We start from the raw sequence: 14,641 nt of genomic DNA on the forward strand, positions 1-14,641 counted from the left end.
CACTTGAACAAGAGATAACCTTCTGCTTCTTACTCTTCCAAGTAACCAAGTTCCCTCCAATGAATGTACAATACCCAGTAGTTGATCTCCTGTCCACTCTATCTCCTGCCCAATCAGCATCACAATACCCAACCACTTCTGTACTGCCATTACAGCCCATCCAAACTCCTTGTCCAGCCGTCCCACTCAAATACCTCAGTATCCTATCAACCATCTTCCAGTGATGGACCTTTGGCGCCTGCATATGTTGACTCACTTGATTCACAGCAAAGCATATATCTGGCCTGGTAATAGTCAAGTAGATCAGCTTGCCAACCATCTTCCTATACAGCTTAGCATCCTCAAACAACTGGTTCTCTTCAACCTCCCCCTCACGTAAGACCTTATACCCCTCTTCAAGAGGTGTCTTGGCTACCTTTCCTCCAAGTACATCAGTCTCCTTCAACATATCCATTGTATACTTCCTTTGACACATAAACAAACCCTCCTTGGATCTGCATATCTCAATCCCCAAGAAATACTTCATCTCTCCCAAGTCTTTGATATCAAACACAGACTTGAGGAACTCTTTAGTGGCTTTAATCCCAGCCTTATCACTCCCTGTGATAATCAAATCATCCACATATACCAGTATCACAATGATCCCTGATGGAGTAACCAAAGTGAAGAGTGTATGATCCAGTTCAGACTTCCTGAATCCTCTCCCATTGAGAGTTGTACTCAGCTTTCTGTACCAAGCTCTAGGAGACTGCTTCAGCCCATATATTGCCTTCTTCAATCTCAAAACATTTCCTGGTTTTACTAGATGCTCAAGACCAGGAGGAGGAAGCATGTATACCTCATCTTCTAGCTCACCTTGTAAGAAAGCATTCTTCACATCCATCTGCCACAAATCCCACTCCAAGTTTGTTGCAATGGACAACACAATCCGAACTGTGTGCAGCTTAGCTACTGGTGCAAAGGTATCAATGTAATCCTCTCCATAGGTTTGTGTAAATCCTCTTGCAACCAGTCTGGTCTTCTTCCTATCAATATGTCCATTTGCTAGATACTTGATTGTGAAGATCCATCTACTAGATACAGCCTTCTTTCCCTTAGGCAGCTCACTCTCATACCATGTATCATTCTTGATCATAGCACCTGCTTCAGCTCCCACTGATTCTTTCCATTCCTTGTCTAACATAGCTTCTTCATAAGTCCTTGGCACATAACTCTCATCCAGACTAATCATAAAGGCATAATGCTCCTCTGGAAACTCAGCAAAGGAACACACGGCTTGAGAAGGATGCTCCACAGCCTGGGCATTGTAGTACACTCTCGTGTTTACCCAGTTGGAAGGATCCCTCTTTATCCTTGTGCTCCTCCTCAAAGCTTGCACCTGATCTTCAGTTTGCACACTAGCCGGCTCCACTTGCTCTTCTTCTGAACTGGCCGGTCCGACTTGTTCTTCTCCACTAGACTGAACCTCATCTACTTCTCCACTAGACTGAACCTCATCCACTTCTCCACTAGACTGAACATTGTTCTCAACTTGATCATGAAGACCTGAATCCTCTTGGTTTTGCTCTTGCTCACCAGATTCAGTTCCATTCCCCCTCTCATGATCAAGAGGAGTTGTTCTTCCAGCTCCACCAGTCTGATTGGAAGACTCTCTCCTGCCGGGTTCCTGATCCTGGGACAACCCTATCCCGAGCTTCTCCAACAACACTCTCAGTATTGTTGCCTTATCAGATGGAGCTTGAGACAAATCCTTCAGATTTTCCCACTCCTTTTCTTCATAATAACCTTTTGTTTCAACAAACTTCACTTCTCTAGATACCATCACTCTCCTTGCTTCAGGATCATAGCACTTGTACCCTTTCTGAGTGATAGAGTAACCAATGAACATAGCCTTAGTACTCTTTGCCTCCAGCTTGTTTCTCTGCTCTCCTGGAACCATGACATAGCACACACACCCAAAGACACGTAGGTGATCAATGACAGGTTTGCTCTTGTTCAACACTTCAAATGGAGACAGATTCTTCAATATCTTGGTTGGAACCCGGTTGATGAGATAGCAAGCAGTCTGCACAGCATCACTCCAAAAACGTTTTGGGACATTTGCATGAAACATCATTGATCTAGCAACCTCCATCAAGTGCCTGTTCTTCCTCTCAGCTACACCATTCTGCTGTGGTGTATAAGGACAGCTAGTCTGATGCACAATCCCATGCTTGGCTAGATGACTCTTGAAGGCATTGCTGATGTATTCACCTCCATTATCTGATCTCAGTACCTTCACAGTAGCATTGTATTGATTAGATACATATGCTTGGAAGTTCATAAATGCTTCTAGCACCCTATCTTTAGATGGAAGCAATGTAAGCCAAGTATACTTAGACTTCTCATCAATGAATGTCACAAAGTACTTCTGGCTATCTCTAGACAAACAAGGAGCAGTCCACACATCTGAATGAACTAGATCAAAGCAATGCTCATAAGTAGTTTCTGATGTTGGAAAAACAGTCCTACAATGCTTTCCTAATATGCATGCTTCACACTCCAAGTGATTAAATGACATATTAGGAATTATCAATTCAATAGCACGAGCATGAGGATGACCCAATCTAGCATGCCAAGTAATACTATCAATCTTCTCATAAGTACTACTCAAACACATAGAATCAAAGGGTTTAGAAATCTTAGCCAATTGGAGCTGGTATAGATTATTCTTGCTGTCTCCTCTCCCAATGACCCTTCCAGTCTTCAAATCTTGGAACTCAACATCATCTGGCCTGAATACTACTTGACAGCCAAGATCAATTGTGGCTTTCCTTACAGATAGTAGATTTGAAGCAAACTGTGGCATGTAGAAGGCATCTGAGTCTTTATCAAATAGCTTGAGCTTTCCAACTCCTTCTATAGGAATCCTATCACCATTAGCTATCATCACACCCCCAGTAGCTTTCTTTACATCACTCATTAAGCTTCTGTCACTAATCATGTGATGACTTGCTCCAGAATCAACAATGATGGGTTTGTTGGATGTGCATACACATACTTGACAAACTCATCCCATTCCTCCTTTGTGACACGCTCATCCGCTCCTTTGGTCTCTAGCTTCCTCATAACCCCACTGCTCTCTACAGATTCTCCCATGTAAGCTGAGTAAGAACACTCTCCCATAAGAATCTGTTGTGCTTCTACTCTGCCCATCTTCATAGTACAATAGCTACCTTGATAACCAGACAGTATGCTTCTCTTCCAACACCTTCTGTTGAGTTGAGTTGCGTATAAGTGTGAAGCAAGTGAGGAGTTGAGACTAAGGAGATGAGTTGAAGCTTGGGAAGGTTTGGGCAAGGTCCGTACAAGTCCGTACAGTCCGTACATGACCGTACACATGAAGATGGGTGAAACCTTGACAAGGGTAAAGAAGTTACTTGCGGTAACTTAGGTGAAGGGAAGGAACTTACCTGGATGCATCAGACCGTTTAGGGATAAGGTAGAGCGCGCCTTGACAGGCTGGAACAGCTGGAAAGGCAAGAGCATCTCGGTCCAAGATGCTAGATGCTCCGCGCATGTGGAGAAGCTAATTGGCTTGTTCAAATGAGCTTATCCTCTCCTGATTGACCTCACATGCTTTAGTCTTCTCTTGATTTCGAAAACCCTTGTATGCTCACACTATATATTGTAACTCATGTCCTTAATGAAAGATTAGACAGTTCTAAACAATCTTTCTCTTTACTCATTTCACTATGATTCTCCATTAGTCTCTAAGTTGTCTCTTAATCTCTTATTCTCCTTCTTTAATCCTTTCTAAACTCAGATTATCCTTTACATTCCTAAAAGTCATATGGTATCAGAGCCAGGTTGATTACAATCTGAGTTCGTGAGTGATTCTCTTAAGGATTCAAGTTTGAAACTTTAAGAGAACAAGTGAGTGTGTTTGAGAGTTTCTTGAGAGTTCAAAAGCTCAAGGTGTTTTGTGTGTGTCTTGGTGATCCGTGGGAGGTTCATTTGAAGACTCAAGAGTGAATCTGTGTTCTAGAGAGCAGCGTGGGTTCTCAGTACAAGATCTAACCGGTTGTTCAAGCTATAGACGTCAAGCTGTTCAAGATGGAGAGTGGCATGAAGATGAAGGTCGCGGTGACATTCAAAGGAACCAACTACCTAGTCTGGTCTAGGATGGTGAAGACTGCTGTGGGAAGCAAGGGTTTGTGGAAGCATATCACATCTGGTGAGGCTCCAAAGGTGATTACTCAGGGGGTGAAATGGAAAGTCCCGAGGAGAGTGTTGTAGAGAAGTGGCAACAAGAAGACATGATGGTGATGTCAGTCCTTCATGCCTCTTTGGAGCCGGCTATACTAGATGCTTATAGCTACTGTGAGACAGCCAAGGAGCTGTGGTATACTCTACAGAAAGTGTATGGAAACACTTCGAACCTGAACCGAGTGTTTGAAGTCAAGAAGGCAATCAATGGGTTAACTCAAGATGACACGGAGTTCACTAAGCACTTGGGGAGGTTCAGGTCTCTTTGGTCTGAGTTGGAGATGCTGAGGCCAAGCACGGTTGATCCAGAGCTTCTAAATGAGAGACGCGAGCAGGACAAGGTCTTTGGGTTGCTGCTCACGTTGAATGCAAGCTACAGTGGTCTTATCCAGCACATGCTATGGTCTGAGAAGCTGCCTGACCTTGAAGAGGTGTGCGCTAAGATACAGAAGGAGCAGGGCTCAATGGGTTTGTTTGGAGGCAAGGGAGACTTATCTCTTGCAAATGCTGTGCAACCTGACCGGGAAGAGCCTCCACAAGCCAACAAAGCTGGTTACAACAAGTATGAGGATAGGAAGTTCAATGGGAATTGTGATCACTGCAAGAAGCATGGACACAAGAAGAGTCAGTGCTGGATACTCCATCCCCACTTGAAGCCGGCTAAGTTCATGAAGGAGAGAGAGGCAAAAGCTCACATGACTGAAGGATCAAGCGGAGCAGGGCCATCCAACCGTGGAGCTGAAGTGGAGAACCGTGAAGGAGATGGAAAGGCTTTGGTGACCTACACTGGAGCTATCAACCCCCGAGGCAATGATCAAGACTTCATCAGGAGATCCGAGATGGATGCACTCATCAAAATGCTCAAGGATAATGGTAACATTCATGGGTATTCATTTGGTGCTTCTATGATTGCTAGAACTATAGAAATGACTCCTAATGTGGCTGAGATTGCTAGGATTGATAGTAAGACTGGAATTGAGCATTGCATTGATAGAAATGCTAGGATGAATGCATATAGATCACAAATTAGTATCTGCCATAGTGCTAGCAATACATCCAAACCATTGATTATAGATTCAGGTGCATCTCATCATATGATTAGTGACACCAACCTGATTAAAGATATAGAACCTACTAATGGATGTGTGATGATTGCAAATGGGGATAAGATACCTATTAAGGGAATAGGAAACTTAAAGCTATTTGATAAGAACACTAGAGCATTTTATATTCCGGAATTCACATCAAACCTTCTTTCAGTTAAGAAATGCACTACTGATTTGAATTGCAATGTTATATTCAGTCCTAATGATGTGAAGTTTCAGGATATTGAGAGCAGCCAATTGATTGGAAAAGGAGTTACAAAGGGAGACTTATACATGCTTGAGAAGCTTGATCCTGTTTCCAATTATAACTGCTCATTTACTTCTGCTTCTAGTTTGAATAAAAATGCATTGTGGCATGCTAGATTAGGTCATCCCCATGAGAGGGCTTTAAACTTGATGTTACCAGGTGTGGTTTTTGAAAATAATAAGTGTGAGGCTTGCATTTTAGGCAAGCATTGTAAGAATGTGTTTCCAAGAACATCTACTGTCTATGAAAATTGCTTTGATTTGATTCATACTGATGTGTGGACTGCACCTAGTTTTTCTAGAGATAATCATAAGTATTTTGTCACATTCATTGATGAAAAATCTAAATACACCTGGTTAACACTCATTCCATCAAAAGATAGGGTGATAGATGCATTCAAGAACTTTCAAGCTTATGTGACTAACCATTATCATGCTAGGATTAAAATTTTGAGATCAGATAATGGAGGAGAGTACACAAGCTATGCGTTCAAGAGTCATCTAGATCACCATGGAATCCTTCATCAAACAAGCTGTCCCTACACACCACAACAGAATGGTGTAGCTGAGAGGAAGAACAGGCACTTGATGGAAGTGGCTCGGTCACTGATGTTCCAAGCTAATGTACCTAAGAGATTCTGGAGTGATGCTGTATCTACTGCGTGCTATCTAATCAACAGGATGCCTACAAAGGTGTTGAAGGATCAAGCACCATTTGAAGTTCTGAACAAGCGCAAGCCATCCTTGGAATACATGAGAGTGTTTGGATGCTTATGCTATGTTCTAGTACCAGGAGAGTTGAGGAACAAGCTAGAAGCAAGAAGCAGAAAGGCAATGTTCATTGGCTACTCAACAACTCAAAAAGGATATAAGTGTTATGATCCAGAAGCTAGAAGGGTGCTTGTATCTAGAGATGTGAAGTTCATTGAAGAAAGAGGATACTATGAGGAGAAGAATCAAGAAGATTTGAAGGATCTCACATCAGATAAGGCTGGAGTCTTAAGAATCATTTTGGAAGGTCTCGGTATCAAGATGAACCAGGACCAATCCACAAGAAGTGGAAGACAAGAAGAGAGCTCAACTGCACCAAGTGGAGCTGCTCAAACACCTCACCTTGATCATGAGGGGGGAAGTGAACCTGAAACTCAAGAAAATGGCCAAGAAGGAGTCGGCTTGAGTGAGGAAGGAGGAGAGTTCAACTCAGGTTCTCATCATCAAGGTGAGCAAGACCAAGGAGAGGAAGAACATCAGAGTGAAGCACAAGAACCGACTACACAAGATGAGCCGGTTCAAGAGCAAGAACAACCAGTATTGAGGAGAAGCACAAGGCTGAGAAAGGATCCTTCCTCTTGGGTAAACACGCGAGTGTACTACAATGCCCAAGCTGTGGAGCATCCTTCTCAAGTCGTGTGTTCATTTGCTCAATACCCTGAAGAACATTGCGCCTTCATGGTTAACTTGGATGAGAATTACATCCCAAGAAGCTATGAAGAAGCAATCATGGATAAAGAATGGAAGGAGTCAGTTGGAGCTGAGGCAGGAGCTATGATCAAGAATGATACATGGTATGAGAGTGAGTTACCAAAAGGGAAGAAGGCTGTGACTAGTAGATGGATATTCACAATCAAGTATAAGGCTGATGGAAAGATTGAGAGGAAGAAGTCAAGGCTGGTTGCAAGAGGTTTCACTCAAACTTATGGAGAAGATTACATAGAAACCTTTGCACCAGTAGCTAAACTACATACAATCCGGATTGTATTGAGCTTGGCTGTGAACCTTGGATGGGGCTTATGGCAAATGGATGTGAAGAATGCATTCCTACAAGGAGAACTTGAGGATGAAGTGTATATGCATCCACCTCCAGGCCTGGAACACTTAGTGAAGAGAGGGAACGTGTTAAGATTGAAGAAAGCTATCTATGGGCTGAAGCAATCACCAAGAGCTTGGTACAACAAGCTGAGCACTACTCTCAATGGCCGAGGCTTCAAGAAGTCTGAACTAGATCACACACTCTTCACTCTCACTACTCCCTCAGGTATGATTGCACTCCTTGTGTATGTTGATGATATCATTATCACAGGAAGTGATAAGGAAGGTATCATAGCAACCAAGGAGTTTCTTAAATCCATGTTTGAGATTAAAGACTTGGGAGAAATGAAATACTTTCTTGGAATTGAGATATGTAGATCCAAGGAAGGTTTATTCATGTCCCAAAGGAAATATACACTTGATCTTTTGAAAGGTGCAGGTGCTTATGGAGGCAAGACAGCAAGGATGCCTATGGAGGATGGTTACAAAGTCCCACGAGAGGGGGAGATTGAAGACAGCAAACCTTATCAGGATCCTAAACTCTATAGAAAACTAGTTGGCAAATTGATTTATCTTACCATAACTAGACCTGACATTTGTTTTGCTGTGAATCAGGTGAGTCAACACATGCAAGTGCCTAAGGAGCATCATTGGCGCATGGTGGAGAGGATCTTGATGTATCTCAACGGCTCACCTGATCAAGGAGTATGGATGGGCTGCAATGGGAGCACTGAAGTGGTTGGATACTGTGATGCGGATTGGGCTGGTGATAGAGCAGACAGGAGATCAACCACAGGCTATTGCACATTCATTGGAGGCAACTTGGTTACTTGGAAGAGTAAGAAGCAGAAGGTGGTGTCTTGTTCAAGTGCAGAAGCTGAGTATAGAGCTATGCTGAAGCTTACCAACGAGCTGGTGTGGATCAAAGGCATCTTGAAGCATTTGGAGATTGATCAAGCCACTCCAATGACCATGCATTGTGATAACCAAGCTGCCATCCACATTGCCTCCAACTCGGTGTTTCATGAAAGAACCAAGCACATTGAAGTTGATTGTCACAAGGTGAGGCAGATGATCATCTTAGGAGTCATCCTGCCATGCTACACAAGAAGTGAAGATCAGTTAGCGGATGTGTTCACCAAAGCTGCAAGACAAAAGACAATGGAGTCCATTCACATCAGGTTGGGCCTCATTGATCTTGGGAAGAGAAGGAGCTGATCCCCTTGGCTGTGAGGTCTTTACTCTTTTTCCCTTATCAAGGTTTTATCCCAATGGGTTTTCCTTGGTAAGGTTTTTAATGAGGAAGATCTCATAGCTATCCAAGCTTAGGCTTTCACAAAGCTAAGCTTGAGGGGGAGTGTTGAGTTGAGTTGCGTATAAGTGTGAAGCAAGTGAGGAGTTGAGACTAAGGAGATGAGTTGAAGCTTGGGAAGGTTTGGGCAAGGTCCGTACAAGTCCGTACAGTCCGTACATGACCGTACACATGAAGATGGGTGAAACCTTGACAAGGGTAAAGAAGTTACTTGCGGTAACTTAGGTGATTGACCTCACATGCATGTGGAGAAGCTAATTGGCTTGTTCAAATGAGCTTATCCTCTCCTGATTGGCTTGTTCAAATGAGCTTATCCTCTCCTGATTGGCTTGTTCAAATGAGCTTATCCTCTCCTGATTGACCTCACATGCTTTAGTCTTCTCTTGATTTCGAAAACCCTTGTATGCTCACACTATATATTGTAACTCATGTCCTTAATGAAAGATTAGACAGTTCTAAACAATCTTTCTCTTTACTCATTTTACTATGATTCTCCATTAGTCTCTAAGTTGTCTCTTAATCTCTTATTCTCCTTCTTTAATCCTTTCTAAACTCATATTATCCTTTACATTCCTAAAAGTCATACCTTCCTCTTCTGATCTGAGCCTTAGAACGTCGTCTCAGCCTTCCCTTCTTCCTTTTAGCACCCTCCTTACTCCAAGTTATCTCTTTGTTCTCTTCCATCACTTGATGAAGCCTCTGAACAAGTACACACACTTCTTCCATGTTGGGTAGCTTCTCTTCCTTGAGAATAAGCTTTACCAACCAGCCATGAGATGAATCCAAGCTTGCAAGGAGGCTGAAGACAACATCTTGCTCTCGCCACTCTTCTAGCACTCTCGGATCACAACTTCTTGGTCTCAAGCTTTGTAACTCCGACCACAAACATCTCAGCTTCTTCACATGCTGATTGAAACCTTTTTTCCCTTGTTTCAACTCACAGATCATCTTCCTGACTTCATACATCCTCCTTAGATTGATCTTGTTCTCATAAACATCTTCAATCTTCTCAAGAGATATACTTTCTTCAAGACTCAACTGATCTTCACATTTCAACCTTGCTGTCTGACCCCCATCAGCAGCTCTCTCCATTAAAGGTTCTCCCTTTACTTGATTACTCCAAATCTCACAGCTTCCCAAAGCTGTCTTTACCCATCTTGGCCAAACCCACTTGTTTTCTTCTTGAATCTTCACTGCTCCACTAGATTCGTGCTTCATATCCATGTTTCCACCAGAGAATCTCAAATAAACCCAGCCACAAAAGAATAGACAACACACATACCCAGAAACCTCAATAATCCCAAGAACACTCAAGAACACTCAAGAACACTCTGATTTTGAGAAAAAGAAATCACACTCACCCCCTTTTTGCCAACCTGGCTCTGATACCATATACACTTTTGTGTATTAGAGCATGATTCAAATAATCAGAGATAATCAGATGAAAAGATTAAAGAGATTAAGAGATTTTAGTGAGAGAATAAAGAGAGAGACTCAAAACTCCATTAATCATTAAAGATGAGGTTTACAACATATTTATGTGAGAGAGACAATACATTTCGAAATCCATAAGATAAGAAAGAGATTCAGAGCATGTGTAGTCAAAGAGAGCCATCCAAAAGCATCCAATGGGAGTCTTCACATGCTTGATCCCTTTGGCATCTTTTACTAGATGCTGTCTACTTTACAGCCTGTCTCCAGCCTCTCTAGCTTGAGGAAACCTTATCCAGACTGCTCCTTCCTTATCCAAGAGCTCCTTGGTCGTGGGTAACTCTCCAAAGTGAAGCAAGATCACTTTCCAAGCTTTAACTGAGTTACCACAGTAAAACTAAAGTTACTGTGGTAAAACTCCAAAGTTATTGTATGCCTCACTACAAGAAAAATGGGTTTTAATAGCATACCAGAATAGCGTTTTTTTCGATTGTGCTATGGTAGGTATACTCGTGTTTTAAAGATAGCGGTTGTATATTTCCAAACGTTATGTTACAGTTTCGAGTTGAAAAATCATTTAAGCGTATATGGTTTGAAAGAAGACGCTTAATTAATATAGCAGATTAAAAAAAAAAGTGTTATGCTTGATTACGCGGTAATGACCGCGACACTTAGAAATAATTTGGCTCCTAAAACCCAATTAGAATCCAAAATTAATCCCAAATTAGTAGGGTTTTGTTCTTCCCTCTCTCTCTTTGTTCTTCACTCTCCATCAAACACTCGACCTCAATCTCTTTCACTCGAATTTTCATTCTCAATTCCTCAGCTCCAACGATTACTCAACGTGGATTAACTCTTATTTAAATCCCCTTTGATTGAAATCCTTTCCGATTCCATCGAAGGTGAACTCGGGTTTCATCTCTTTTCTATCCTAATCGATTGAAAATCGATTTATCTCTTCTATATAACTGATTTAGGGTTATTGCATGTTTAATTGAATCAGTTTTACATGCTCGTTTGCAGGAACCTTTATTTTCCGACAGCTTTGGCTTAAGGTATTTGTTCTTTTCAATTTCTGGGTTTCTCTTTTACTTGTTCATTTCTGTAAAATCTTGTATCTTACTTAACAACATTGTCTTCTTTTGTAGGAGACTCTAATTTAAATCCGAAGAGATTTTTTTAAGGTGAGTAATCTCGTTCTGTTTTGCTGTTAAATCCCTTATTGTTTTGTTGTTCTGGCTTGATAAAGTGAGACTCTTGTATGTTCATTTCGTCGGAGCTGTATCATGGATAAATCTTGGGTCTGGTTACCAAGGTATTAACTTCACTTGTTCTTTTAAAATTTTTTAAGTCTCAGTGTTTAGTTCTCACTTGTTTTAACCATATAGGAATAGCCTTGAGTATGAGAAAGGAGCTAGTGAGTTCGTGTCTTCTTCATCAAAACGTTTAGGTGATCCAGATGAAATGTTCTGCCCTTGTGTTGATTGTCGCAATGTCTGCCACCAATCTAGTGAGAAAGTTTTCGAGCACCTGGTGATTAGAGGAATGTATGAGAAGTACAAGAGCTGTAAGTTTTGGTCTAAACACGGGGAGACAAGACCTGATGAGTCAGCTAATGTGATCTGGTCTGAAAATGAGGCTTACGACTTGTTCAGAACAACCTTCATGCGAAGTCAAGGCAGCGAAGGATACGCAGAGGAGAATGCTGGAGTGTTTGAGGGCACTGATACGCCTGAAGAAGTTGAGTTTACAAAGAAGTTAAAGGATGCAGAAACTCCGTTGTACCCAAACTGTCTGAAATTTACAAAGGTTGCTGCAATCATGGGACTTTACAGGATAAAGGTGAAGAGTGGGATGTCTGAGAACTATTTCGATCAGCTTCTGTCCCTAGTTCATGATCTGCTTCCCGGTGAAAACGTTCTACCTAAGTCTAAAGATGAGATGAAGAAGTTTCTGAAACAGTTTGGTTTTGGGTATGATGTCATCCACGTCTGCAAGAATGACTGCATTTTGTATAGAAAAGAGTTTGAGGATGCAGTCAGCTGTCCAAGATGTAGTGAATCAAGATGGGAGAAGGATAAGCAGACTGGTGAGGAGAAGAAAGGGATTCCTGTTAAGGTGCTTAGGTATTTTCCGATTAAAGACAGGTTCAGGAGAATGTTTAGATCAAAGCGGTTGGCAGAGGACTTGTCTTGGCACTCCACTAATGCTTCTGAAGATGGAACTATGCGTCATCCAGTAGATTCATTGACTTGGGCTCAGATAAACAACAAATGGCCAGAGTTCGCTGCTGAAGCAAGAAACCTAAGACTAGGAATTTCAACAATTTACGATTCTTATGTTCAGTAAGTTACGATTCACTTTAATTTTGTAAGATTGATTGTTCAATAATTTACTAAAGTAATGGATGTTTACAGGATGCACTTAGCAGAACTACAAGCTACTGATGCAAAATGCGCAAGAAATGGAACTGTCTTATGGAAATGCCATACAGATAGGTTTTCAAACTGGATAAAAGAGAAGGTATGATTTACTTATTTAAGTCTCATAACTTACGTTTACATAATCAACAATATTGATATGTGATTGTTTACTGTTAGATCCCTCATAACTCAAAGGAGCATTCACAAAGGCTCCGATGGCTTGCTTTTGGACCTATAAATGTTGCACACACGTACAAGGGATTTATAATTAATGGACATCGTTACCAGACGGAAGATGTTAAGCGGAAGACTCAGAACAGTGGGGTTACAAATGAAGCATTCTCCATGTGCAGAGCTAGTGCCAAAGATGTGAACCAACAGGCAGACATGGTAGCATACTTTGGAGTCATTCAGGAGAACATATTGCTTGACTACCACATGTTTGAGGTACCTCTGTTTAAGTGTAGTTGGACTCATAAAGGGAGAGGAGTGAAAGAGGAAGACGGTTTCACACTGGTCAATCTCCATATGAACCAGTCATCATTTGTTAATGATCCTTACATTCTGCCTTCTCAAGCTAAACAAGTCTTCTACTCTAGAGAAGATGACAACTCATCTTGGTATGTTGTTATGAGAGCACCACCTAGAGGATACCATGAATTAGAGACTGAAGAGGAAGTTAGTTCTGCACCCGTGACAGTTGAGCATGAAGAAGATACTGGAGATCAAGCATCTGATGATGAGAGTTTTTGTGTCAGGAATGATTGTGAGGGTGTTTTTATATATGAGTAATGATAGTTTGTTGTTGTTTCAGGTAAGCTGGTACAATGACTTCCAAAGCTGTTACTGAGAAGGCGCGTCGCAGTAAGCACCAAGCTGGCCTTGATGTTAGTCCACAACTGTCTTTAACTGCGAAGAAACCTAAGAAGAATGGTCCAAAGGTTAATTCAGAATTACAGTCACCAGCTGCAGAAATGGAAGATGTCGAGCTTACCGGTTCTGAAGAAGTCGAACAAGATGCAGAACCAGAAGAAGAAGAAGAAGAAGATAAAGACGATGAGACTGAACCACCAGAAGAAGAAGAAGATAAAGACGATGACACTGAATCACCAGAAGAAGAAGAAGATAAAGACGATGAGACTGAACCACCAGAAGAAGAAGATAAAGACGATGAGACTGAACCACCAATAAACGGAGTCAGCACTCCATCTGAGACACAGACTCAACAGTCAGATAACCAAGTGAAGAAGACAAGAGGTCCAACAAAAATGCGGAAAGTCGCAAAACATATAGAGGACAAGGTAGAGGTCGAGTTTAATGCTCTAGGAGAGCATGTTGGTCGTGGATCAGTGACATTGTCCTCCTTCCTTGGTCCTCTTGTCAGAGAGCATGTGTCTGTACTGCTAGATGACTGGAGACATCTAGAAGAGAAAACAAAAGACGCTTTGTGGGAGGAAATACAGGTGATTTTGTCAACTCTAGCTTACAGTTTTATAAATGAATACGCATTGAATTTTGATATGTGTTGCAGGGAAGATTCAACTTGACAGAAGAATGGCAAAAGGATGTAGTGTTCAAGCAGATGGGTTGTTTGTGGAGGGCCTCTAAATCTAGACTTTCTTCCATGGTTAGAGCTACAAAAAACAAGGCTCAACTACAGAAGATGAAACCCAGCAACATACAATCTGCTACATCTTGGAACAATTGGGTGAAAGGAAGATGTACTTCAGCTTTTCAGGTAATATCATTTGTGTCTTACGTAGAATAAATTTGGATATGTAAGTAGGATTAATTTGTAATTGTTCTTGGTTATCGGTAGGAACAAAGTGATAAGTACAGGGAACTCAGGAAGGGTCAAATTGCTCATACCACTAGCCGTAAAGGCATGAATCGGCTTGCAGATGATATGATATGTTTTTCGTATTCAAACGCAAGATATGTGTTAATTAGAAACAAATCTATTGACAATATTTTTATTTAACTTGAAGAAAAAAAACACTTCAGATCCTAAGCAAGTAACTAGAACTAAGGTTTGGGTTGCTGGTCATACACATTATGATGGAAGA

At 41.5% G+C, this 14,641-nt stretch overlaps 1 protein-coding gene across 1 annotated transcript; it reads right to left on the bottom strand.

Annotated features, from left to right (window-relative positions):
• Nucleotides 1–2,566: 2,566 nt before the first annotated feature.
• Nucleotides 2,567–12,506, bottom strand: LOC117130237. Its single transcript, XM_033283231.1, has 2 exons — nt 9,308–12,506; nt 2,567–3,250 (listed from the first exon to the last, which is right to left on the bottom strand). The coding sequence occupies exons 1-2, from the start codon at nt 9,943–9,945 to the stop codon at nt 2,980–2,982; spliced, it is 909 nt and encodes a 302-aa protein (XP_033139122.1). The 5' UTR covers nt 9,946–12,506; the 3' UTR covers nt 2,567–2,979.
• Between the last annotated feature and the right edge of the window lie 2,135 nt (nt 12,507–14,641).

The sequence above is a fragment of the Brassica rapa genome, unplaced genomic scaffold (assembly GCF_000309985.2).
Source record: "Brassica rapa cultivar Chiifu-401-42 unplaced genomic scaffold, CAAS_Brap_v3.01 Scaffold0383, whole genome shotgun sequence".
Lineage (NCBI taxonomy): Eukaryota > Viridiplantae > Streptophyta > Magnoliopsida > Brassicales > Brassicaceae > Brassica > Brassica rapa.

Bases quoted from the DNA above. Each gene is read 5' to 3' on its own strand.
- LOC117130237 (XM_033283231.1), bottom strand. From the start codon at position 9,945: ATGGATATGAAGCACGAATCTAGTGGAGCAGTGAAGATTCAAGAAGAA. The intron at 3,251-9,307 runs GTATGACTTTTA...ACTCAACAGAAG, and splicing joins GCTCAGATCAGAAGAGGAAG to GTGTTGGAAGAGAAGCATAC.